General features: G+C 46.0%; 1 protein-coding gene across 1 annotated transcript in view; it reads right to left on the minus strand.

Annotated features, from left to right (window-relative positions):
* FAIM2 (Fas apoptotic inhibitory molecule 2) overlaps positions 1-20040 on the minus strand; it is a 31886-nt gene that overhangs the window by 1738 nt on the left and 10108 nt on the right. Inside the window, 8 exon segments of the mRNA XM_048490902.1 lie at positions 2012-2040; positions 3053-3193; positions 7204-7241; positions 9626-9665; positions 11297-11347; positions 13184-13237; positions 17308-17372; positions 19922-20025. Of these exon segments, the coding sequence (XP_048346859.1) occupies positions 2012-2040; positions 3053-3193; positions 7204-7241; positions 9626-9665; positions 11297-11347; positions 13184-13237; positions 17308-17372; positions 19922-20025 (522 nt within the window).

The raw sequence follows: 20040 nt of genomic DNA on the forward strand, positions 1-20040 counted from the left end.
TCCTATTAGCTCCCATTGGAAACAATGGGGGATGGGGCACCCCCTTTGGGAGTCCATAACTTTGGACTCCTTGAACCAAACCTCACCAAACTTGGGGAGTAGCATAAGGACAGTCTCCTGATGATATGCTGAAATATTGGTGCTGATATGTTTAAAATGCACCCCCTGCAGTCACCAATGTCCTGGTGCAAAAAAAATGTGGTCGTGGTGGAGTGGCCGCCCATGGGGGGGGGGGGGCATCCAACTCAGGTTTTGCCCAGGGCTACAGTTTGCCCAGGGCTGCCTCGTTATGCCCCTGCTTTGAACTGTTCCTGAAAAATAATTAGCCACTGCAGTGGGTACATGACCCGCCCCATGTATCTTTCAGTATTCTTTAAAAAAATTATACACTGCACTTCTAGTACCTCATCTTTAGTCTAACTGCCACTAACTCCCTGTCTGCTTGTTATCCTTGCTCACTGAACCAATACTTTTGACATCAAAATGTAGCAGATCGAAGGCCCCTTCTGCACATGCAGAACATGGTGCATTGCTGATCTTTTAGGAAGATTTTCTAGTATACCGTGTGGTCAAAAGATTTGTTCTTGAAATCTTGAGGTGCCTGAAAACCTTTTTCTTCCTTTGAATGCAAATTCTATGACAGTTTAAGAGCGTCTCTGACCACCCCCTCTTGTAACTTTACCCAGCTTCTTGGAGGACTATTACATATTCAATATTATGTCTGGAAATAAAAATCACATCTCTTTAACAGTTGTTCAAATATATCTTGGCTGTATTATATTTAAGCTATTGCCATTAATTCATTATCTAGTTCAGGGGTCTGCAACCCACGGCTCTGGAGCCGCATGCGGCTCTTTCAGCCTTATACTGCGGCTCCGGTGGCCTGGAGGTCAGAGGGTAGCATAGGCGTGTCCCTCCAGGAAAGGTGAGTGGAGGGGCCAAACTGGAGGCGGCTCCACACGGAGCCACCTCTCCGGCTCAGTAGATCTTTGGGGCCATGGGAAATGGGTCCAAATGGCTCTTTGGGTGGTAAAGGTTGCTGACCCCTGATCTAGTTAGATATACTGTGACTTTACTTGTTCTTAATTGTTTGCAAGTGGATTTTGCTATTCTGCACAGTAAAATCCAGCTGCAAAGTGCATTGAAAGTGGATTGAAAGTGCGTTGTTCCGCATGTGCAGAAGGGGCCTCAGTGATTTAAGTGTAAGGGCAGTTTTCTCAGCTATAAAAGGGAAGATACAAGGAGCAGAATGAGCATTCAAACAGGATTCTGTTACATAACGCACATCCTGGAAAGTATTTGCCCACGCTGGAAATATGTCATTAGATGATTTACAAAATGATAAATTAATGGATGTGGGCTTGCTAACCAACCATTTAAAAATGCTTCTGAAAAACCACATTAGTTATCTCGTTTTGGGGCCAGTTGCCAGAAAATCAAAGTGCAAGGTCAACATTTTATATGGTTTCGCTTCGCTTTTTTTTTTTTACTTTTTACTTATGAAATAGTTTTGGAATGTCTTACCTCGCTTTTGAAAGATTAACCTGGACCCTCCAATAGAACAGATGGCATTAGTGCTAGGTCAGCGGTGGCGAACCTATAGCACGGGTGCCAGAGGTGGCACTCAGAGCCCTTTCTGTGGGCACGCGTGCACAGAGTCCATCATGTGTGGGGGGGTGGAAAATCACCCCCCACACACACCCCTAGACTGGCCTGGGCATGATCCTTTACCTGGGAGTAAGCTCGGTTGCTGGCAATGGGGCTTGCTTCTGAGTAAACCCTCCTAGGGTCATGATTCACCCATTCGAAGCGCAGCACAGTTGCTTCACCAAGCTTACTCCTGAGTAACATGCGCCTCGGAGCCAACTGTTTTTTCCTAAACTAAAACCTCAGTATTCAGGTTAAATTGCCGTGTTGGCACTTTGCGATAAATAAGTGGGTCTTGGGTTGCAATTTGGGCACTCGGTCTCGAAAAGGTTTGCCATCCCTGTGCTAGGTTCTACTTCTGGACTGGCCAGATACTGCCCCCCAAATAGAAGTCTTTGATTTCCATAACCAGTTGACTCTCTTAGGCTTCCATTCCACTGCACAGGAGATCTCTCTTGCTGAGCAGAACTGAGGCACCAGCATAGGTGGAACTACCACAGGGCGGGGGGGGGGGCGACAAACGCCCTGGGCACAGGGCACAGATACCCTGCTACCTGTTCACACTGTCGGTAAAGGCTACAGCCCTTTCTGCACTTTAAAACATTTTGGGGCAGGAAATAAAACATTTCCTCCCTGGAATTCCGCATTTTTTAACCCAAAATGTTTTATTTGCAGCCACAAAACATTTTAAACGAATCCCGATTCAAAATTATTCTTTAGTTGAAACGTTTTCAAAATGGCTTCATTTGCCCGTGCAGTCATTTTAAGAGGTTTCCCGTGCCTGCACTTCCCTGCACTTCCTAATCGACACTCTTTTATCAGCTCACTCCTTACCCCTCACCTGTTTTTCCTGCAGGTTCTTGGGGGGGGGCGGGGGGCGGGTGGACCGGAGAAAGTGCAGAGAACTGAAGCTCTCTGCTGTGAAGCATAGACGGAATGTTCTCAACCAAAAAGGGGAGAAAAAGAAAGAGAAATCACAAAATGGCGGCCAGACATACAACATGGTAACGAAGGGGACTGAAAACGTTTTACAAATGTTTATGGGGATTTGTGTGGAAAGGATCCATGTATTCACATGGGGGACCACCGTTAAAAATGGCTTAGCAGGCCTTCAGCTTGAACTGATACTATTGACACTGTCATCTCAGAATTCTAACCCCGTTTTCCGACTGTGGGTGGTCTGAAGTGGTGTAATGCCGGAGTAGTTTCACAGAGGCTCATTCCGCACAGGCAGAATAATGCACTTTCAAACTGCTTTCAGTGCTCTTTGAAGCTGTGCGGAATGGCAAAATCCACTTGCAAACAGTTGTGAAAGTGGTTTGAAAACGCATTCTTTTGCGTGTGCGGAAGGGGCCAGAGGTTTCTGTCGTTTGCAGACCAAAGAGCTCTGCTCTTCTTTCCTAGCCATATCATTTGACAAAAAGTCAGAAACAAGTCGCTGAATGACATTTGACTCACCTTGGTCTGGAAACTGAATATGGTCACAGAGAGGCATACCAGCGCTGTGATCCCGAGGCACAGAAGGACCGACATAGTGTTGTAGTAGCTGTGCAAGGAATAATGAAATGACATTATGGCACTTCTGATTAAATCCACATCCATGTGAAGGAGAGCACGTCAAAGTTAGAATAGTAATTCTCTAAGGATGCATGGGAAGCTATACTGATTTGCCAAAAAAGATCTGTTTGCATGGTATGGGCGTAACGAGGCAGCCCTGGGCAAACTGTAGCCCTGGGCAAAACCTGAGTTGGATGCGCCCCCCCCCCTCCCCATGGGCGGCCACTCCACCACGACCAAAAATTTTTTTGCACCAGGACATTGGTGCCTGCAGGGGGTGAAGTTTTTAGACATATCAGCACCAAGATTTCAGCATATCATCAGGAGACTGTCCTTATGCTACTCCCCAAGTTTGGTGAGGTTTGGTTCAAGGAGTCCAAAGTTATGGACTCCCAAAGGGGGTGCCCCATCCCCCATTGTTTCCAATGGGAGCTAATAGGAGATGGGGGCTACAGTTTTGAGGGTCCATAACTTTGGCCCCCCTGAACCAAACTGCACCAAACCTGGGGGTATCATCATGACAGTCTCCAGATGATACCCTGAAATTTTGGTGATGATACATCCAAGAATGCCCTCCCTGCAAGAACATCCCGAAATTTGCCCAAGAATCTTTGTTCTGCATTGAGTTTTCTGCATTGCTGTCAATGGGGGTTGCAGGCTGGGGGGGGGGGACATTTGTGAAGGCCCTAATGATTCCCCCCAAGTTTGGTGCAGTTTGGTTCAGGGGGGCCACAGTTATGGACCCTCAAAACTGTAGCCCCCATCTCCTATTAGCTCCCATTGGAAACAATGGGGGATAGGGGCACCCCTTTTGGAAGTCCATAACTTTGGACTCCCTGAACCAAACCTCACCAAACCTGGGGGGTAGCATAATGACAGTCTCCTGAAGATACGCTGAAATTTTGGTGCTGCTAGCCTAAAACCTGCGCCCCCTGCAGGCCAAAAATGGAAAACCACTAAAATACCCAAAAACGAATCCAGCATTCTGATGCCCCCCACAAGGTGATGCCCTGGGCAGCTGCCCACCTTGCCCAATGGGCATTACGCCAGTGAAGAGAATTATTAGTTATTGTGCTGCAAGAGAAAAATAAAATAACTAAAGGCTCCCAAGAACTCCTGAAGCACTTCCTGTACCAAAGCCAGGATGGGATCTTTGCCAAGGGGGAGAAATAAATGGGTGCCAGGAAGCACAGACCACTGCTATAGTGGATAGTCAACAGCTGTTTCTAGGGTTATTATCAACAGCTGTTTCTAGAGTTGCCAACTAATCTGATGGTCACAGAATACTCAGAAACAGCAAAACTAACAATTTTAATGAAGGACAGTTACAGATAAATTTGCAGAAAACTGGAAACCTTTTACAGACTACCTATTGAGAAAATGTGGTAGAAAAGAAATAATTGCAGGATTTGAGAGTTAAAAGAAAATGGCAGACTGAAATAATATATTAGAAATGATATAGAGTGCAACCAGTAAGATGTGTAATTTTAATTCAATGCATGGACCTAGAATGGATTAGAATTCAATAGTGAGACAGCGGGAAGTATATATATATAAATAGAGTTGCCAACTAACAACTAGTGGGAAACAGGGGAGGCAAGGACTTTGCCAGCATGAATACATCACTTCCATCATGTCTCAAAAATGAAGTCATCATGCTGACAGCAATAGTCTAGCATTCACACAAAACTCTATAGTTTATTCATAGAGTTTTACATGAATCCTAGAGCATTGACTAATGCAATGATGTCACTTCTGGGTCACACTGGAAGTGATGCTGTTGCGCTGGGCTACACCCAACTATCCCTCCATTTTACCCAGCATCCTGCCCTCCACAGCCCAGCTGAGCAGTGGTGAGCAGAGGTAGCAGATGATCAGAACAGGAGACCTAGTAACTCTGGCTATTTCTCAAGAAGGTTTTGAACAATGTGTCAGCAGGTATGTAAATACCTAGCATCACAGATTGTATCTTCACCACAGATTAGAACAACCATGTTTGTTTATTCTAGTTGCTCTCGTAGTAATAAAATTTACTGCATTTAGCCAAAGGCCATTACAACACAAATCAAAAAACTAAGGGTAAAACACTCACAATAGGGCACAATCTATTGCAAAGGAAAAATTGGTCAGTCACTCAAAATGGGAATTTTCCTTGCACGCATTTTGGCTCTGATCTTTTTGACTGCAAGATCAAAACGAGTCATTCTGTATGATACATAAGGATCAACATCAGTTAGCAAATTAATTAATCTCTTGGGGTCAGAAATGCTGGGGATTCTTGGAATTGTTGTGTCAATAAATGTATTCCTTGGTTCTGCAGATAAGGGACAATTTAGAACATAATCTACATTTGGAGAAGGTGGTCAGTGGGTAGGTCTAGTAAGTTTTAGTGGGAAGTCTTATTTTATTATTTCCTATTTATTTATAGATTTATTTAGGTAAATTTATCCACTGTTGCAGATTGAAATGGAAAAGGGAAAGGTGCTTAAGTCTGAATATTTTGTAAATGTTAACCATTTATTGTTCTGATTTAAATTATTTACATTGCTTATTGTACTATTTATAGACTGTATTATTTATAAATTGTATTAATTATTATGTTATGTATTGATTGTATATGTTATATGTTGACTAAGTGTTAGTTTCCCTGAACCCAGCCTTTGGCTGGGGTAGAGCAGAATATAAATGTATTTTTAATGTATTATTTTAGGCTTAATGCCACTAAATAAAACAAAACTGTGCAAAGAAGAAATATGGCAACTATTTCTTGTCTGGGTTTGACCTGAAGAGCTGTAAACATCTGAATATCTAAAGGCCTGCAGTGGCATAGTGGTTAAGAGCAGGTGTACTCTAATCTGGAGGAACCGGGTTTGATTCCCCGCTCTGCCACTTGAGCTGTGGAGGTTTATCTGGGGAATTCAGATTACCGGTAGCCCATGCACTCCAACACACGCCAGCTGGGTGACCTTGCACTAGTCACAGCTCTACAGAGCTCTCTCAGCCCCACCTACCTCACAGGGTATATATATATATATATTTATTATTACGGCCTTTTGGCCAGCCAATACCTCACAGGGTATTTGTTGTGAGGGGGAAAGGAGTTTGCAAGACCTTTTGAGTCTCCTTACAGAAGAGAAAGGGGGGATATAAATCTAATTCTAATTCTTCTTCTCTATAGGAACCCAGCCAGCAGCTGAAATCATCTCATAGGCTGTATGCCCCTTCCTTCAGAGGGCAGACAATCACTGTAAACTGGGCTTTTTCAATTGCGGCCCTCTTATTCCCTTCCCAGGTTGTCATCCTGTTCTTCTGGGATAAGATAACTGGTGTTTTTTTTTCTTGTGCAAGCTCACTTTCTGCTTTGTATTATTCTTAGTTTTACTATTTTAATTGTAATGTAATTTTCAATTATACGATTGTTAGTCTCTGTGTATTTTAGAGTTTTTTTTAACAGTTGTCAATGCTACCTCAGCAAATCCCGGGGAGGATCTGACATCATTTCTGGGGGACACTCTACAGATTTCCACTAATCTCTATAGCACAGGTTACAGTGATATTGGAAAATTCCTAAGTACCCCTGTGGAGTAGGGTTCCCAACCTCCAGGTGAGGGCTGTAGTTCTCCTGGAATTACAGCTGATTTCCAGATGACAAATATCAGTTCTGCAGAAGGAAATGAATGTTTTGATGGTAGGCTGTGTGGCATTACAACCTGCTAAGATCCCTCCTCTCCCCAGACTTCACCCTCCCTAGGCTCCATACCCACATTTCCAGGAATTTCCATACTTCAAGTTGGCAACTCTGCTATGGAGCATTCCCATTTTTCTTCTCAATGCTCAGTTTCTGAGGATGGGGGACTGGGGCCCAAAAGCAGAGGTCTTCAAATAAAAAGTCTAGTGTCTTTCTTAATATCACTTTGTATATTTGTTAATAAAAGTTGGAATGTAAATTAATTTAACAAATGCAATAAACTATTACAGTTCCTTCTGCGAGTGACCTACCTGGAAAGCATCCCTGTTAGATAAGCCATGGACAGAGTCTGTGGAGATAAAAAGACAATCTGTTACTTTAGAAGCTGGAGTCAGGAGAAAAAATCTTAATAAAGAACAGTTCTATGGGCAAGTTCAGCTTCTTTAGGCCTGGCCAGTATGTTAACTAGCCATTTACAGCAGAGATTTGATAAACCTGTTTTACTCCAATCTCGGAATGAAAATATGAGGACTAATGTATGGGAATCTATGAGAAGGTGGGGTAAGGCAGAGGGTTTCAGATTTGTCAGGAACTGGGGAACCTTTGGGGACGAGGCAGGCCTGTACAAAAGGGACGGGCTTCATCTTAACCAAAGAGGAACCAGGCTGCTGGCGCTCAACATTAAAAAGGTGGCAGAACAGCTTTTAAACTGAGCCCTGGGGAAAAGCCGACAGGAGCTGAGGTGACTTCGGTTCGGAATACAGTATCTATGGGGATGCAGACAGAGAGGGAGGTTTTTCTAAATCAACCATATACAAGCGAGGAACATAGCAATGTGCATGTGACAAGGGATAGTGTCTACAAAAGACTTGAGGGTAAAGCACATAAATCCCAGGTTAATCCCAGATGGATCCCAAATTAGCCAGAGTGCTAGTTCGTTTAACTGATATTTAGTTAAATATTTTCATCCTGAGAGGGACACCACCTTGAAAGTGAAGCAGGGTTAGCCCTGGTTTGTGGTTGGGTGGGAGACCACCACAGAAGTCCAAGCTTCTCTACACAGAGTCAAACAATGCCAAACCACCTCTGTTCATCTCTCGTCTTGAAAGCCATTCAGGGTTGCCTGAAATTGCCTGCAACTTGATGACACACACACACACACACACACACACACACACAGAAACGTTTCATCAGGGACAGATTTTCTCATCCAGCCCAACGAACTCTTCCTACTAAAACTCTCCTTCTTCTTGACACTTTTCCCTCCTTTGCATCTAATGATCAGATCAAAAACTTTTCAAAGGACCCTGACACGTCTGCCTTCAACAGCAAGTTGATCAGCAGCCAGAGGCGTATGGGGGAGAAATAGCACCGGAGACAACTGCTTCGCCAGGCACCCCACCCCGCCCGTGGGCAGGGCTCAAGGCGGGGCTGCCCCTGCGCTTAGACTGAGGCTTGGGGCAGGGCTTGGGGCGCCGAGCTTCACCCCCCTCCCCCGCCGCCTCTGTGCACACCGGCTTTTGAAAGCCAGCCTGCAGGGAGGCGGAGGGACGGTGCTTGGGGAAGATGCTTGGGGGCTCGGCACCCCTGAGCCATGCCCCCAAGCATGGGGGCGACCCCACCCCACCTTTCTGCAAGCCATCTCATGCTGTCCACAGGCCCTGCAGGGAGGCATGTGGCGGGGCTCAGCAGGGTATGGCTGGGAAGCATGCCTTTCATCACATGGGGAGCGCTGAGCGCAGAGGTGGGATCCAGCAGGTTCTCACCAGTTCCCGAGAGGGGGTTACTAATTATTGGTGTGTGTCGAGAGGGGGTTACTAATTGGGTCTGCTTTTCCGTTAGAAATTCCATTAGGTCCAAAAATCATGAAGTCCTGTTGTTTCCTATGTGGCTGGTTAGCGAAGGTAGAAAACGGGATAATTCTCCCTGTTGGGCTGTTTCCAAAACATGTTTTAGAAATACGGTAAAGTTCCTTGTTTAAGGAAAGTATCCTTCTGTTGATTTCTAGACACAAAATTAAGTATTTGAAAGTATTAAGTATTTGACAGGCAGCCAATTGGAGGAGAAGTAGTTGTTTCTGTTGGCAGTAGACGATAGGACTTGCTATAATGAGTTTAAATTATGGACAGAAAGATACCAGCTGGAAATTAGGAACTTGTTTTTTACAGTAAGAGTTTTTTACAGTCACAGAGAAATTATTAATGCCCTGCCCCTGGAATGCCCGGTCACGCCCCCGTTGTGCCCCGCCCAGCCCCATTGGCGCTACGCCACTGTTTGAATCCCACCACCATGGGAACCTGTTACTAAAATTTTTGGATCCCACCACTGGCTGAGCACCCCCACTCCACCTGACCAAAATGTGTGCGCCCAGGGACATGGGTATACCCATGTCCCTAGGGCGGTATGCCACTGTCAGCAGAACTTAGCAAAAGGTAATATTGATCTCCAAACCATAAAAAGTTATGCTGGCTGATTCCTACCCACTGAGTTGTTGCTGAGGGCAGTCACAGCCCGAGACAAATGGCAGCAATCCTACAATCGGCGTACAGGTGTACATTCCCACCTTACAGAGTCCGTTCTCTTGGTCGTTTGTCTGGGTTAATCACAAACGTTATTGTCTCGAGACTCAGGAGAGACCTGGGGGTGCTCTCTAAAATGCTGCATGACAGTCTATGGTACCCACGGGATTCCCCTTATTTTCAAGATGAGGACGGTGCCAGGTGTGTTACTTACAAAGATGCTCAGGAGAATCAGGTTCCATGGGTAGTGCCTCCTGTGAATTAAGAGAACCAAGTCAGCAGTTGTTGCCCGCAGAGCATAATCACCGAAAGGCAAGGGGCACAACAGGGTGACATAATGAGATAATTAAAGGGCAGCTGGGCAATCGGAGCCCTGGGTCAGTTCATTCTCCTCCTCGGGGGAGGACCTACTCGTGATCCCTGGCCCCAAAATGACCAGGCTGGCCTCGACGAGGGGCAGGGCCTTTTCAGCCCAGGCCCCTACCTGGTGGAACAGGGTCCCTAGGGAGATCAGGGCCCTGCGGGACTTACAGAGTTTCCGCAGGGCCTGCAAGACAGACCTGTTCCGCCAGCCGTTTGGCCAGCCTGGTTAAAAAAACAACAACATCTACCATGTCATCTGGCCTCCCGTGGGCACAAGGGGGGGGGAGGGGAGTAGTCAGACGCCATCCACATTTTAAAACGGGTTCTGTTTTTATATAATGGACATTAAATGATGTTTGAATGTTTGTTTTAACCTGTTGTGAACCGCCCTGAGCCCTCAGGGGGAGGGCGGTATATAAAACTAATAATAAATAAACATAAATAAATAAATAAAATTCTGCAGGGTGACTACTGTTCAGATACTACCCTGATATTGGAGTGCAAATGCCCTTATGGATTCAATGCACATTGGGAGGAGTTATGCTCTGTTATCAATTGGGCTCTTTAGCGGTGCCTCACCTACTTCATTGTATTTGCGTCCAGCATTTCTTCCCTTTAGGAACAGGCAGCTCAATCCAGATGGTGGGGAGCAACCAGTCGCAGGCGCCAACAGAGGACCGTGCCAGTGCATTTGGCCCCTCTGCTGCCACAAGGGGCACCAATGAGGCACCAATGCCTGGCCACCCCTCAGCCCAGCTGTGGCAAAAGCCGGAGGCGGAGCTGTGCTGACATCCGGAATAGACAGTGGGGATGGTGGCGGGCCTGAGCATTCCTGTGATCAGAGCCAACGTTAGTCAGCTTTCATCCTGGTTTTCCAGCCATCTTTTGGGGGGCATAAATCCATTGGCCCCAATGGAGGGCTTTCCAGCAGTGGGGAGGGGTTTTGTTTCTTCCTCCCTCCCTGCACCTCCAGAAAGCCAGTTGAAGATGGCGTCAGGTTGCCTTTGCCAGGCTGCCTCCAGGTCCCACACCGCAGCTCAAGGATCTAGACTGCACTGTGAAGCTGGCATAGATGGAGTTTGCAGGAGCTCTCACAAACAGGCAGTGACCAGACCCAGGTCTGAAAGGTGGCTGTATCATGAGCCCTCTAATAGGGTAGCCAACAGGCCTGGAGCCCTTTGGGGGTTGGGTGGTATATAAGTTCGATAAATAAACAAACAAACAAATAAATAAATAAATAAATAACAGCCCAAGGTCACCCAGCAGGAATGTAGGAGTGCGGAAACACATCTGGTTCACCAGATAAGCCTCTGCCACTCAGGTGGAGGAGTGCAGGAATCAGACCCAGTTCTCCAGATTAGAATCCACCTGCTCTTCACTGCACCACGCTGGTGCAGACATAAATCATTATAAAGAGGTAGAGGAGATTGCTTCTTCCAACAAAGGATAAGAAACTACAGGGAGGTTACATTTTGAAGTAACGCACATACATATATCAAAGGCACTGAATGCAGCATTTTACCTGGGTCCAGAGCAGCACGCCAGAATCAAATAAGTCACAAAGAAAACAGCACTGCAAGGAAGCAAAGAAGAAGAAATGAGAAGCCGGGAAATATATATATATATATATTCTCCCAAACTGCCAGCTGAGGGGGCTGGCAACCCTACCACTCTGCCACAGAAACGTATTTAGTGAGCTTATGCCAGCCACTGTCTCTTGGCCTAATGTAACTCACAGGTTGTTAATAGATCCACAATGTAAAAGATGATTTATGTAATCCCAAACATGCTCACTTTATTGTCACCTATTTTTTTTTCCTGGTAAGGTGCCAGCACTGTATAATGGTTAAGAACAGTGGACTAGGTTTGCTTCCTCACTCCTCCACATGAAGCCTGCTGGGTGACCCTGGATCTGTCACAATGTTCTCTGAACACTCCCAGCCCCGTCCATCTCCCAAGGTGTCTTCTGTGGGGAGGAAAGGGAGCCTGATTGCAAGATGCTTTGAGACTCCTTAAATGTTGAGAAAAGTGGGTTATAAAAACTAGCACTTCTTCTTCTTCTTCTTCTTCTTCTTCTTCTTCTTCTTCTTCTTCTTCTTCTTCTTCTTCTTCTTCTTCTTCTTCTTCTTGATTGCAAGATGGCAGGCTCTAGTTTAAGGTGACCAGCCGTCCCGCTTTTGGCGGGACACTCACGCTTTTCCGCAATGTGTCCCGTGTCCCGCGGGGTTTTGACATTGTCCCAATTAGTAATGCATCCTTTGTACCACGTGCGCCTTAGCATCACCAGCAATTAGCAGCTTTCCCGTTTTCCTCGCCCCTGTCAGAGGGCGGGAAACAGGGAAGCGCCCCAGAAGGCAGTGTGGCAGCGCGAGAGGCGCACGTGGCCGCAGGAGAGCACTGCCTTTTGCGGCGCTCCCCGGTCAGGAAACAGGGAAGCACCCCAGAAGGCAGTGCGGCAGCGCAGGAGGCGCACGCAGCCGCAGGAGCGCACTGTCTTTTGCGGCGCTCTCCGTTTTCAACTGCTATTCTTGCAAAAGATCAACAGTTCTGCAGAAAGGTACAGCAACAATGAAGCTGGAACTGGTAAGTCAGTGGAAAAAAGCCTTCTCTGCATCCTGGAAGCCTTCTCTGCTACATCCTGGAAGCCTCCCGCGCTGCCGCGCTGCCTTCTGGGGCGCTCCCCTGTTTCCTGACTGCCCCGCGTTACAGGTGCAAAAATCTGGTCACCTTACTCTAGTTCCATTTGCAACACGGGCAGCCCCATCCAAAGGGCCAAGCACCTGGCTGCAGCATCACAACCTCACTGGCTGCCACTCCCGGTGACACGGGAAGGCTTGAAATGCAAAAAAGTCTTGACTCTTCTTCTGGCCACACCTCCAGACCAATCCCACTTTGGCGGCCGTGGGAACACACGGGGACACTGGCGTCTTGTCCGGTGCTGCATCCCACAAACAGGTAGGCCCGTGGCCGCTGCATGCTGGCAAGTTTGCCACTCCACCAGGGCAAGTGCCCTGGGGAGGGCAAATCCTCTGGTGCACCCACGCACCACTCCCACTGGGGGATTCAGCCCCCTGCCTTTGGATGGGACTGTCAGCTGCTGTACATTTTCAGGGTGGGAGTTGCAAAAAAAACAGGTGCTTTCTCTTTTAACTTTCAGCAGAAGTCGTTCCAAGTCTTCGCTGTTATCTGCCAATAGTGGGATATCATTGGCATTTCTCAAATTTTCCGCATTCCTCCCCTTGCAATTTTCACTCCACCGTTGTCTACATCTGAATCTAATCTAGCTAACCAGTCTCGGAATGCTCACTTCAAAGAAAAGATGCTTTGGATTGGCATGTTTCCCTGACAGTAAACAACATAAGCACGTCTGCAGAAACTTTTGCCGGCCCATTTCTGAGCTATTACTTACTAAGAAGCCCAGTACCAGGCTGGATTTGTCTGGATATATCCTTTGACTGGTTCACTGCAGGAAAGAAAGAGAGAAGACAGAAGACAATGAAAAGCTGGGATGGGACCACCAGTACCTGCACCAAGAACCAGGTGCATAATTCAGCCACTTTCAAACAGAGATGAATTTCACAAACCTTTGATGGTCAGGTTACAATATCTCCATGTTGATGACCCTTAAGGGGCATAGACCAGTGGTGGCGAACCTTTGGCACTCCAATTGGCCATGCTGGCAGGGGCTGATGGGAATTGTAGTCCATAACATCTGGAGTGCCAAAGGTTCGCCACCACATGGCCAATTGGCCATGCTGGCAGGGGCTGATGGGAATTGTAGTCCATAACATCTGGAGTGCCAAAGGTTCGCCACCACATGGCCAATTGGCCATGCTGGCAGGGGCTGATGGGAATTGGCCATGCTGGCAGGGGCTGATGGGAATTGTAGTCCATAACATCTGGAGTGCCAAAGGTTCGCCACCACATGGCCAATTGGCCATGCTGGCAGGGGCTGATGGGAATTGTAGTCCATAACATCTGGAGTGCCAAAGGTTCGCCACCACGGGCATAGACCTATGAACATCTACCCCTCCGTCTTGTTGTTCTGTTTTAATTGGTTGGGATGTTACTGAATTTCAGGAACTTTTAGCTTAGTTAAGATTAGATAATTTAGCCGCCATCTGTGTTTTCAATTGAAATTGTTGTCTTTACATGTTGGAAGGATTGTTGTGGGGGTTGTAGTTTTTACATGTTAGAAACCACCCTGAGCCCATGAGGGGAAAGGCAGTTAAGCAAACAATCAGATAAATTTCTCTGCATCCTTCAACTGGATTGCCCCATACAATTTTACTTATTTTCCTTCATTATCTGTGTCTCAATTGCACAATATAAATGGCACAGAAAATGTAAAAATGCTGAAGCTGTTCAGTGTCTTGAGAGACAAGCAGATGGCCGAACCTTCTAGCACAGGGTAGCTGTGTCACAGCTCAGTGCCAAAACCAAGAAATGGGCTTTCTCCTTGGTCCCCAAGCTGGGGGAGAATATGCCATGTGATTCTAGAAGGCACTTCTGCCGGAGCTGCAGTTACTAAATCAGGAGGACTCACATAGTAAAAATGATAGTAAAAATCATTTCTGTAGGCTTGTGGAAACGAAGCCTGCAAACATCATGCCTTTGCTCTACTTGGCAGTAGTCCTTAAACCGCCCAATGCTCAAGGAAGGCGTATCACATGGCAGAGACAACAAGCAGGAGACAACAATCGTAATCAGCTCAATGCCATCGATTTCTTCACCTGATTCTACTCCAGGGAAACAGCTGTTGGCTGTAGAGGCAGTTGATTAAATGACCTGGAAGGTCTCAAATGATGCCGATGTTTTATTGATGCTCAATACAATTTGATCCTGCTGCCCTTTTGCTACTAAGGCCTCTGCTACTAAGGCCTCTGCTACTAAGCTTCACAAACCCAGCCAACCACTGGGAAGGTGGAGATGAATAAAAGTATAACCATACAGGCAGTTGTGGGATTCAGCAGGTTTGCACCACTTCGGCAGAACCGGTTGATAAAACAGTGCTTGTAAACAACCAGTTGTTAAATTATTTGAATCTCACCACCAGAACCGGTTGTTAAATTATTTGAATCCCAACTCTGCGTACAGGCTGGAGAATTCTCCTGCTCTTTTTAACAAGAGGATGGAAGGCAGCATGCCATAGAATGGTTTTTCAGAAGCTAAGCAGGGCTTGTCCTTGGATGGGAGACCACCAAAGAAGGCTCTGCAGAGGAAGGCAATGGCAAACCATCTCTGCTTCTCACTAGCCTTGAAAGACTACCAAAAGTCAGTTGTGACCATAAATCAGTTGGTTGGGGTCACCATAAGTCAATTGTGACTTGACGGCACTTATGTATGTACATATTCTACAAGAAAGTCATCCCGGGCCCAACTGCAATGACATAACATACAAACTCCAGAAATACCTCAGCACTGGCCAAGAATGGCCCTCTAAGATTGATTTTACAGGGATGGCCAAGACCAGGGATATGGCCAACACTAGCATCCTTCTTTCCTTCTAATAAGTTTTATACTTAAGGCAGCCGCTATTTAGAGATACTTAAGGAGGCAGCCATTTTTAATTCCAAATGCAGTGACCACCAAATTTTATGTCAGGACAAAATTCAAGACAAATGTGGATGTTCTTCCTTAGTCAAGGTAACCAATGAATTCTGAGGGGAAGTACTGTACTGTTGAACGCTTTCATGGCCAGAATCAACTGATTGTTGTAAAATTTCTGGGCTGTATGGCCATGATCCGGTAGCTTTTGCTCCTAACATTTTGCCCACATCTATGGCTGGAATCTTCAGAAGCACTCACCATAGCAAGAAACAATTGGGGGTCAATGTAATGCTATGCGGCAGCTGAGAGATGAGCATACAGACTACAATCTGGAATGAGATTGTGAGACTTTGTTCCTTTTGAGCAATGGGATAGCTGAGGGACAGAGTGAAATCTTGTATCAATTCTAATTTGAGAGAACCGTATGTAAACCACAAGCCCTGGGAACATCGATGAGGTCAGGCTTCTACTTAGGCTTGGTAAATACCTTAGAAATTTGGTAAAATTCAGATTCGGATTTATTCGGGCATAGAATTCTCTAAATAAGACGAATAACATATTCGGATGAACCAAATATTCAGGTATATCCAAAAAATTCAGGTCCGTTTGAATTTTTTTGTATTTTAGGTGTTTTTCACACAAAGGTCACCAAACCTGGATGGTGTCATCAAGAGACTCTCTTGAAGATACCCTGGAAGTTTTGTGGCTTTACCTGGAAAATGTGCACCCCACAGCCCTTCCCCAGAATCTGGGGAAAATCTCTTTGGGTGACTGTCAGAGGCACATTTTAAAAGCTATTGGCACCACATTTTTAGGGTCTTATCCAGAGACTGTCCTTACGATACACCCCAAGTTTGGTGAAGTTTGATTTAGGAGGTCCAAAGTTATGGACCCTCAAAGGGTCACCATCACCGCATCTCCTGTTAGCTCCCATTGGAAACAATGGAAGATGGGGCACCCACTTTCAGGGTCCATAACTTTGGCCCACCAAACTTGGGTGGTATCATCAGGACATACTCTGGGTGATACCCTGAAACTGTGGTGGTGTTAGCTTTAAAAATGCACCCTCTGCAGGCTAAAATGCAAAAAATACCAACAAAATGCAAAAAATACCAACAAATACCAAAAAAAGCCCGAATACCTTGCATTTGGATTCGTTCATATTTAGGCAGGACATATTTGGCTGATTTTTTCCTAAATATGCCCAAATTTGCCCAGATTTGGGCTGAATCCAGTATTTGTTGCACTTGAATCTCCAAGCCTACTTCTATTTGGGTTCCGAGTAGGCTCAGTGGCCTTTAATCTTTTTGTATTTTGTCGATGCTCTCAAAGCCATATTCCCTCCGTATATAGAGTTTATGTGTATCTTATTTAAGACTGATGTTTATAGTTGAAAGCATCACCCAATTGAAGACCATAGAGTATAACTAGAGGTTTGCATTTTTTAGGGACACTCTTTATTCCTAAAGCAATTCCTTTAAGCAATTCTGCAATTTGGCTGCGGGCCACAAAGTGTAATTGTGTTAGGGTTTATCTTCAGAGGCATGCCACAGTGAGATATGTTCCTCTGTCATGGAGAGAAACATACCTGTGATGTGTGCCTTTGAAGATGCCAGTCATAGATGCGGGCAAAACGTTAGGAACAAAAATTGCCAGAGACGCAGCCACACAACCAGGAAAAGCCACAACAGCCATCTAAGGGGAAACATTATATTTTTTTAAAAAAAATTGCATGACTTCAGTCTTTTCAATGCATGGTTTGCCATCGTTCTGTTTTAACACTTATTTTAGCTCCAGTTGCACATTCAGAGAGTTAAACAGATCTTTCCAGATAGTTCACAAGCCAAACATTATGCAACTTTTAAACACGAATGCTCAAATCAAGGATTAGTGTCAATATGGTAGGGACAGCAATGGCATTTGGAAGAAGAGTTTAACAGGAAAAGGAAGGAACAAAGTTTGCTGTTAATTCCAGAACCTTACCAAAAGGTGAAGAGAGCCACAATGCCAACCGTAACAAACAGCTGAACCATAAGGATGGTATAAACCTGAAAACAAAAACAGCAGGGTCCATATCAGCATGACAGATATGCTCAAAACAAGAATATGATAATTACTCTCCTCAGGGGGTGCAACTTTTGACTGCTCCCATATAGCAAACGTCCATCCCTATTTTAAAATATGCTTGGCGTTTTACTTGCTTTCGTAGGCAAATGCCTTTCATTCTGATATGGTGTACAAATACATGCAAAGATGAATGCATTTGAACCTTTTTCCTCTTCTGCAGTGGCACAGTGGTTAAGAGCAGGTGCATTCTAATCTGGAGGAGCCGGGTTTGATTCCCCATTTTGCCGCTTGAACTGTGGAGTCTTATCTGGGGAATTCAGATTAGCCTGTGCACTCCCACACACGCCAGCTGGGTGACCTTGGGCTAGTCACAGCTTCTTGGTGCTCTCTCAGCCCCACCCACCTCACAGGGTGTTTGTTATGAGGGGGGAAGGGCAAGGAGATTGTAAGCCCCTTTGAGTCTCCTACAGGAGAGAAAGGGGGGATATAAATCCAAACTCCTCCTCCTCCTCCTCCTCCTCCTCCTCTTCTTCTTCTTCTTCTTCTTCTTCTTCTTCTTCTTCTTCTTCTTCTTCTTCTTCTTCTTCTAGGGTGGTGTCTGACATCCTGTATTCAGGGCTGAAAAGTCTTCAACTTTAATTACAGTCCTAAGAACATAAGAAAGAGCCTGCTGGATCAGACCAGAGTACATCTAGACCAGCAATATGAAAACAATAAATAAAAACAATATAAAAAGTCAAACAGCCAACAATAAAAACAAAGGAATAACAAGGACAGCTTCAATAAAAGGAATACAAATGCAAATAAGCATTACCCCTTTTCAAAGTGAAGAATTTGCATGCTTATTTATTGTGAGACTACATACAGAAGAACAAAATTTTGTCACAGCATATGAAATATTAGGCTACTTATTCTCAAGCAAAATTCTGGTCAAAAATACTCTGAATGGATTAAGTGTTTCTATGTCCTTGGTACTGTAAAGGTAGAAGCGTGTGGTATATTTTGAAACCTACCAGATAGTACAGCTGAGGGGAGGGCATCAAAGTAAGTTTTCTTTCACCCAGTTCATGGTAGATAGGCAGAAGCATGCCCAGGGTCAAAGGTCTTTCACCCAGTTCCCTAATGCACTGGAACATCATAACTCCTCTGCCCAGCTAGGCCACAGAGGCACAACTGGGGCCATGAATAAGGTGACCAGCCGTCCCGCTTTTGGCGGGACACTCACGCTTTTCCGCAATGTGTCCCGCGGGGTTTTAAAATTGTCCCTGTCACAGGGCGGGAAACAGGGAAGCGCCCCAGAAGGCAGTGCGGTAGCCCCAAAGGCAGTGCGCTCCTGCGACCGCGTGAGCCTCCTGCGCTGCCGCACTGCCTTCTGGGGCGCTTCCCTGTTTCCTGACCGGGGAGCGCCACAAAAGGCAGTGTGCTCCTGCAGCCGCGTGCGCCCCACATTACAGGAGTAAAAATCTGGTCACCTTAGCCATGAATGAATGCACTATCCAGCTGTGGATGCTCAGTGAACTCTTTGAAATGTGACAGGACCTCCACTGAAGAAGTGAATACACAGGGCAGGCTCAGTCATACATAACTGGTCTACGACACTTACAGAAAGCTAGCTGAGGTGCCATTTTAGATTTCAGGGTAGTGTAAAGGCCTGTGTAATGGTAGTTCATGTACTGCTGTGTAGAATCACTGAGCCACAACCAACGAACAAATGTGTAGGAGAAGGGTTCAAATTCATCACACTCCTAAAGGATCTTTGTAAACAGAAATAACGGCACTAGAATCATCTAGGCCTGTAATTGCGACAAGGGGCAGGGCACACAGTAAGCGGTCCAGAGAAGGGAGCATGCATGTCCCTGGGTAGCCGAACGGCCGGCAATTGGTGCGCACGGGCATTAGGGTGGAGCAAGCTGCCTATATAAGGCAGCACGTGGTGGCCTTTTTCAAAGCCTTGAGGCAAACTGACCCACCTGCCCTCCCAGAAGGGATGGGGATTTTAGTTTTCGTCGCAGCCCTTGGGGGTGGTTTGGGCAGAGGAGCACATCATTTTTTTTGGGGGGGGGACCAAGCTTGCATGCCAGACCTCCCTGACTATGGGGGCCTCCATAAGAGGCTTGAAACAGGGGAGGGCTCGGGAGCATGCCTCTAAGGGCCTCTGCATGAGCCCGACACCCCAGCTGGGAAGGCCACAAAGAATGGGGCAGATGTCTTGTGGTCCAAAGCCTCTGCCCTCACCAATAGAATGGGGTGAAGCTGGGATCAGCCAGGAAGGCTGAGAAGATGTGCTCCTCTTGATCGCCCAGCTTCGGTTTAAGTATTTATGTAAATAAAAAGGGCTGCGGCCCTATTTCAAATCCAAGCCGTGTCTGTGCTTATTCCAGTAGCCTCTGCACATCTGGCCGCAAATACATACATGATTATATCAGATTTGATCAGCCAGGTTATTCAAATTGCATGTTCGTTAGCAACCCTTTGCTTGTTTTTGTAGACTGGCCTCGGTTCTGGTTGTATCCTTTTTGAAAGAAATTACCTTCCTAATGAACACCCTGCGTACGTTCCTGTCATCCCAGTTGAAAGTTGTGAGCATCTCAGTGTCTCCTGGGTATCCTCCGCTGCCATAGTTAGGGCTTGTACCTAAAAATGATAAGA

The sequence above is a fragment of the Sphaerodactylus townsendi genome, linkage group LG03, assembly GCF_021028975.2.
Source record: "Sphaerodactylus townsendi isolate TG3544 linkage group LG03, MPM_Stown_v2.3, whole genome shotgun sequence".
Taxonomy (NCBI): domain Eukaryota; kingdom Metazoa; phylum Chordata; class Lepidosauria; order Squamata; family Sphaerodactylidae; genus Sphaerodactylus; species Sphaerodactylus townsendi.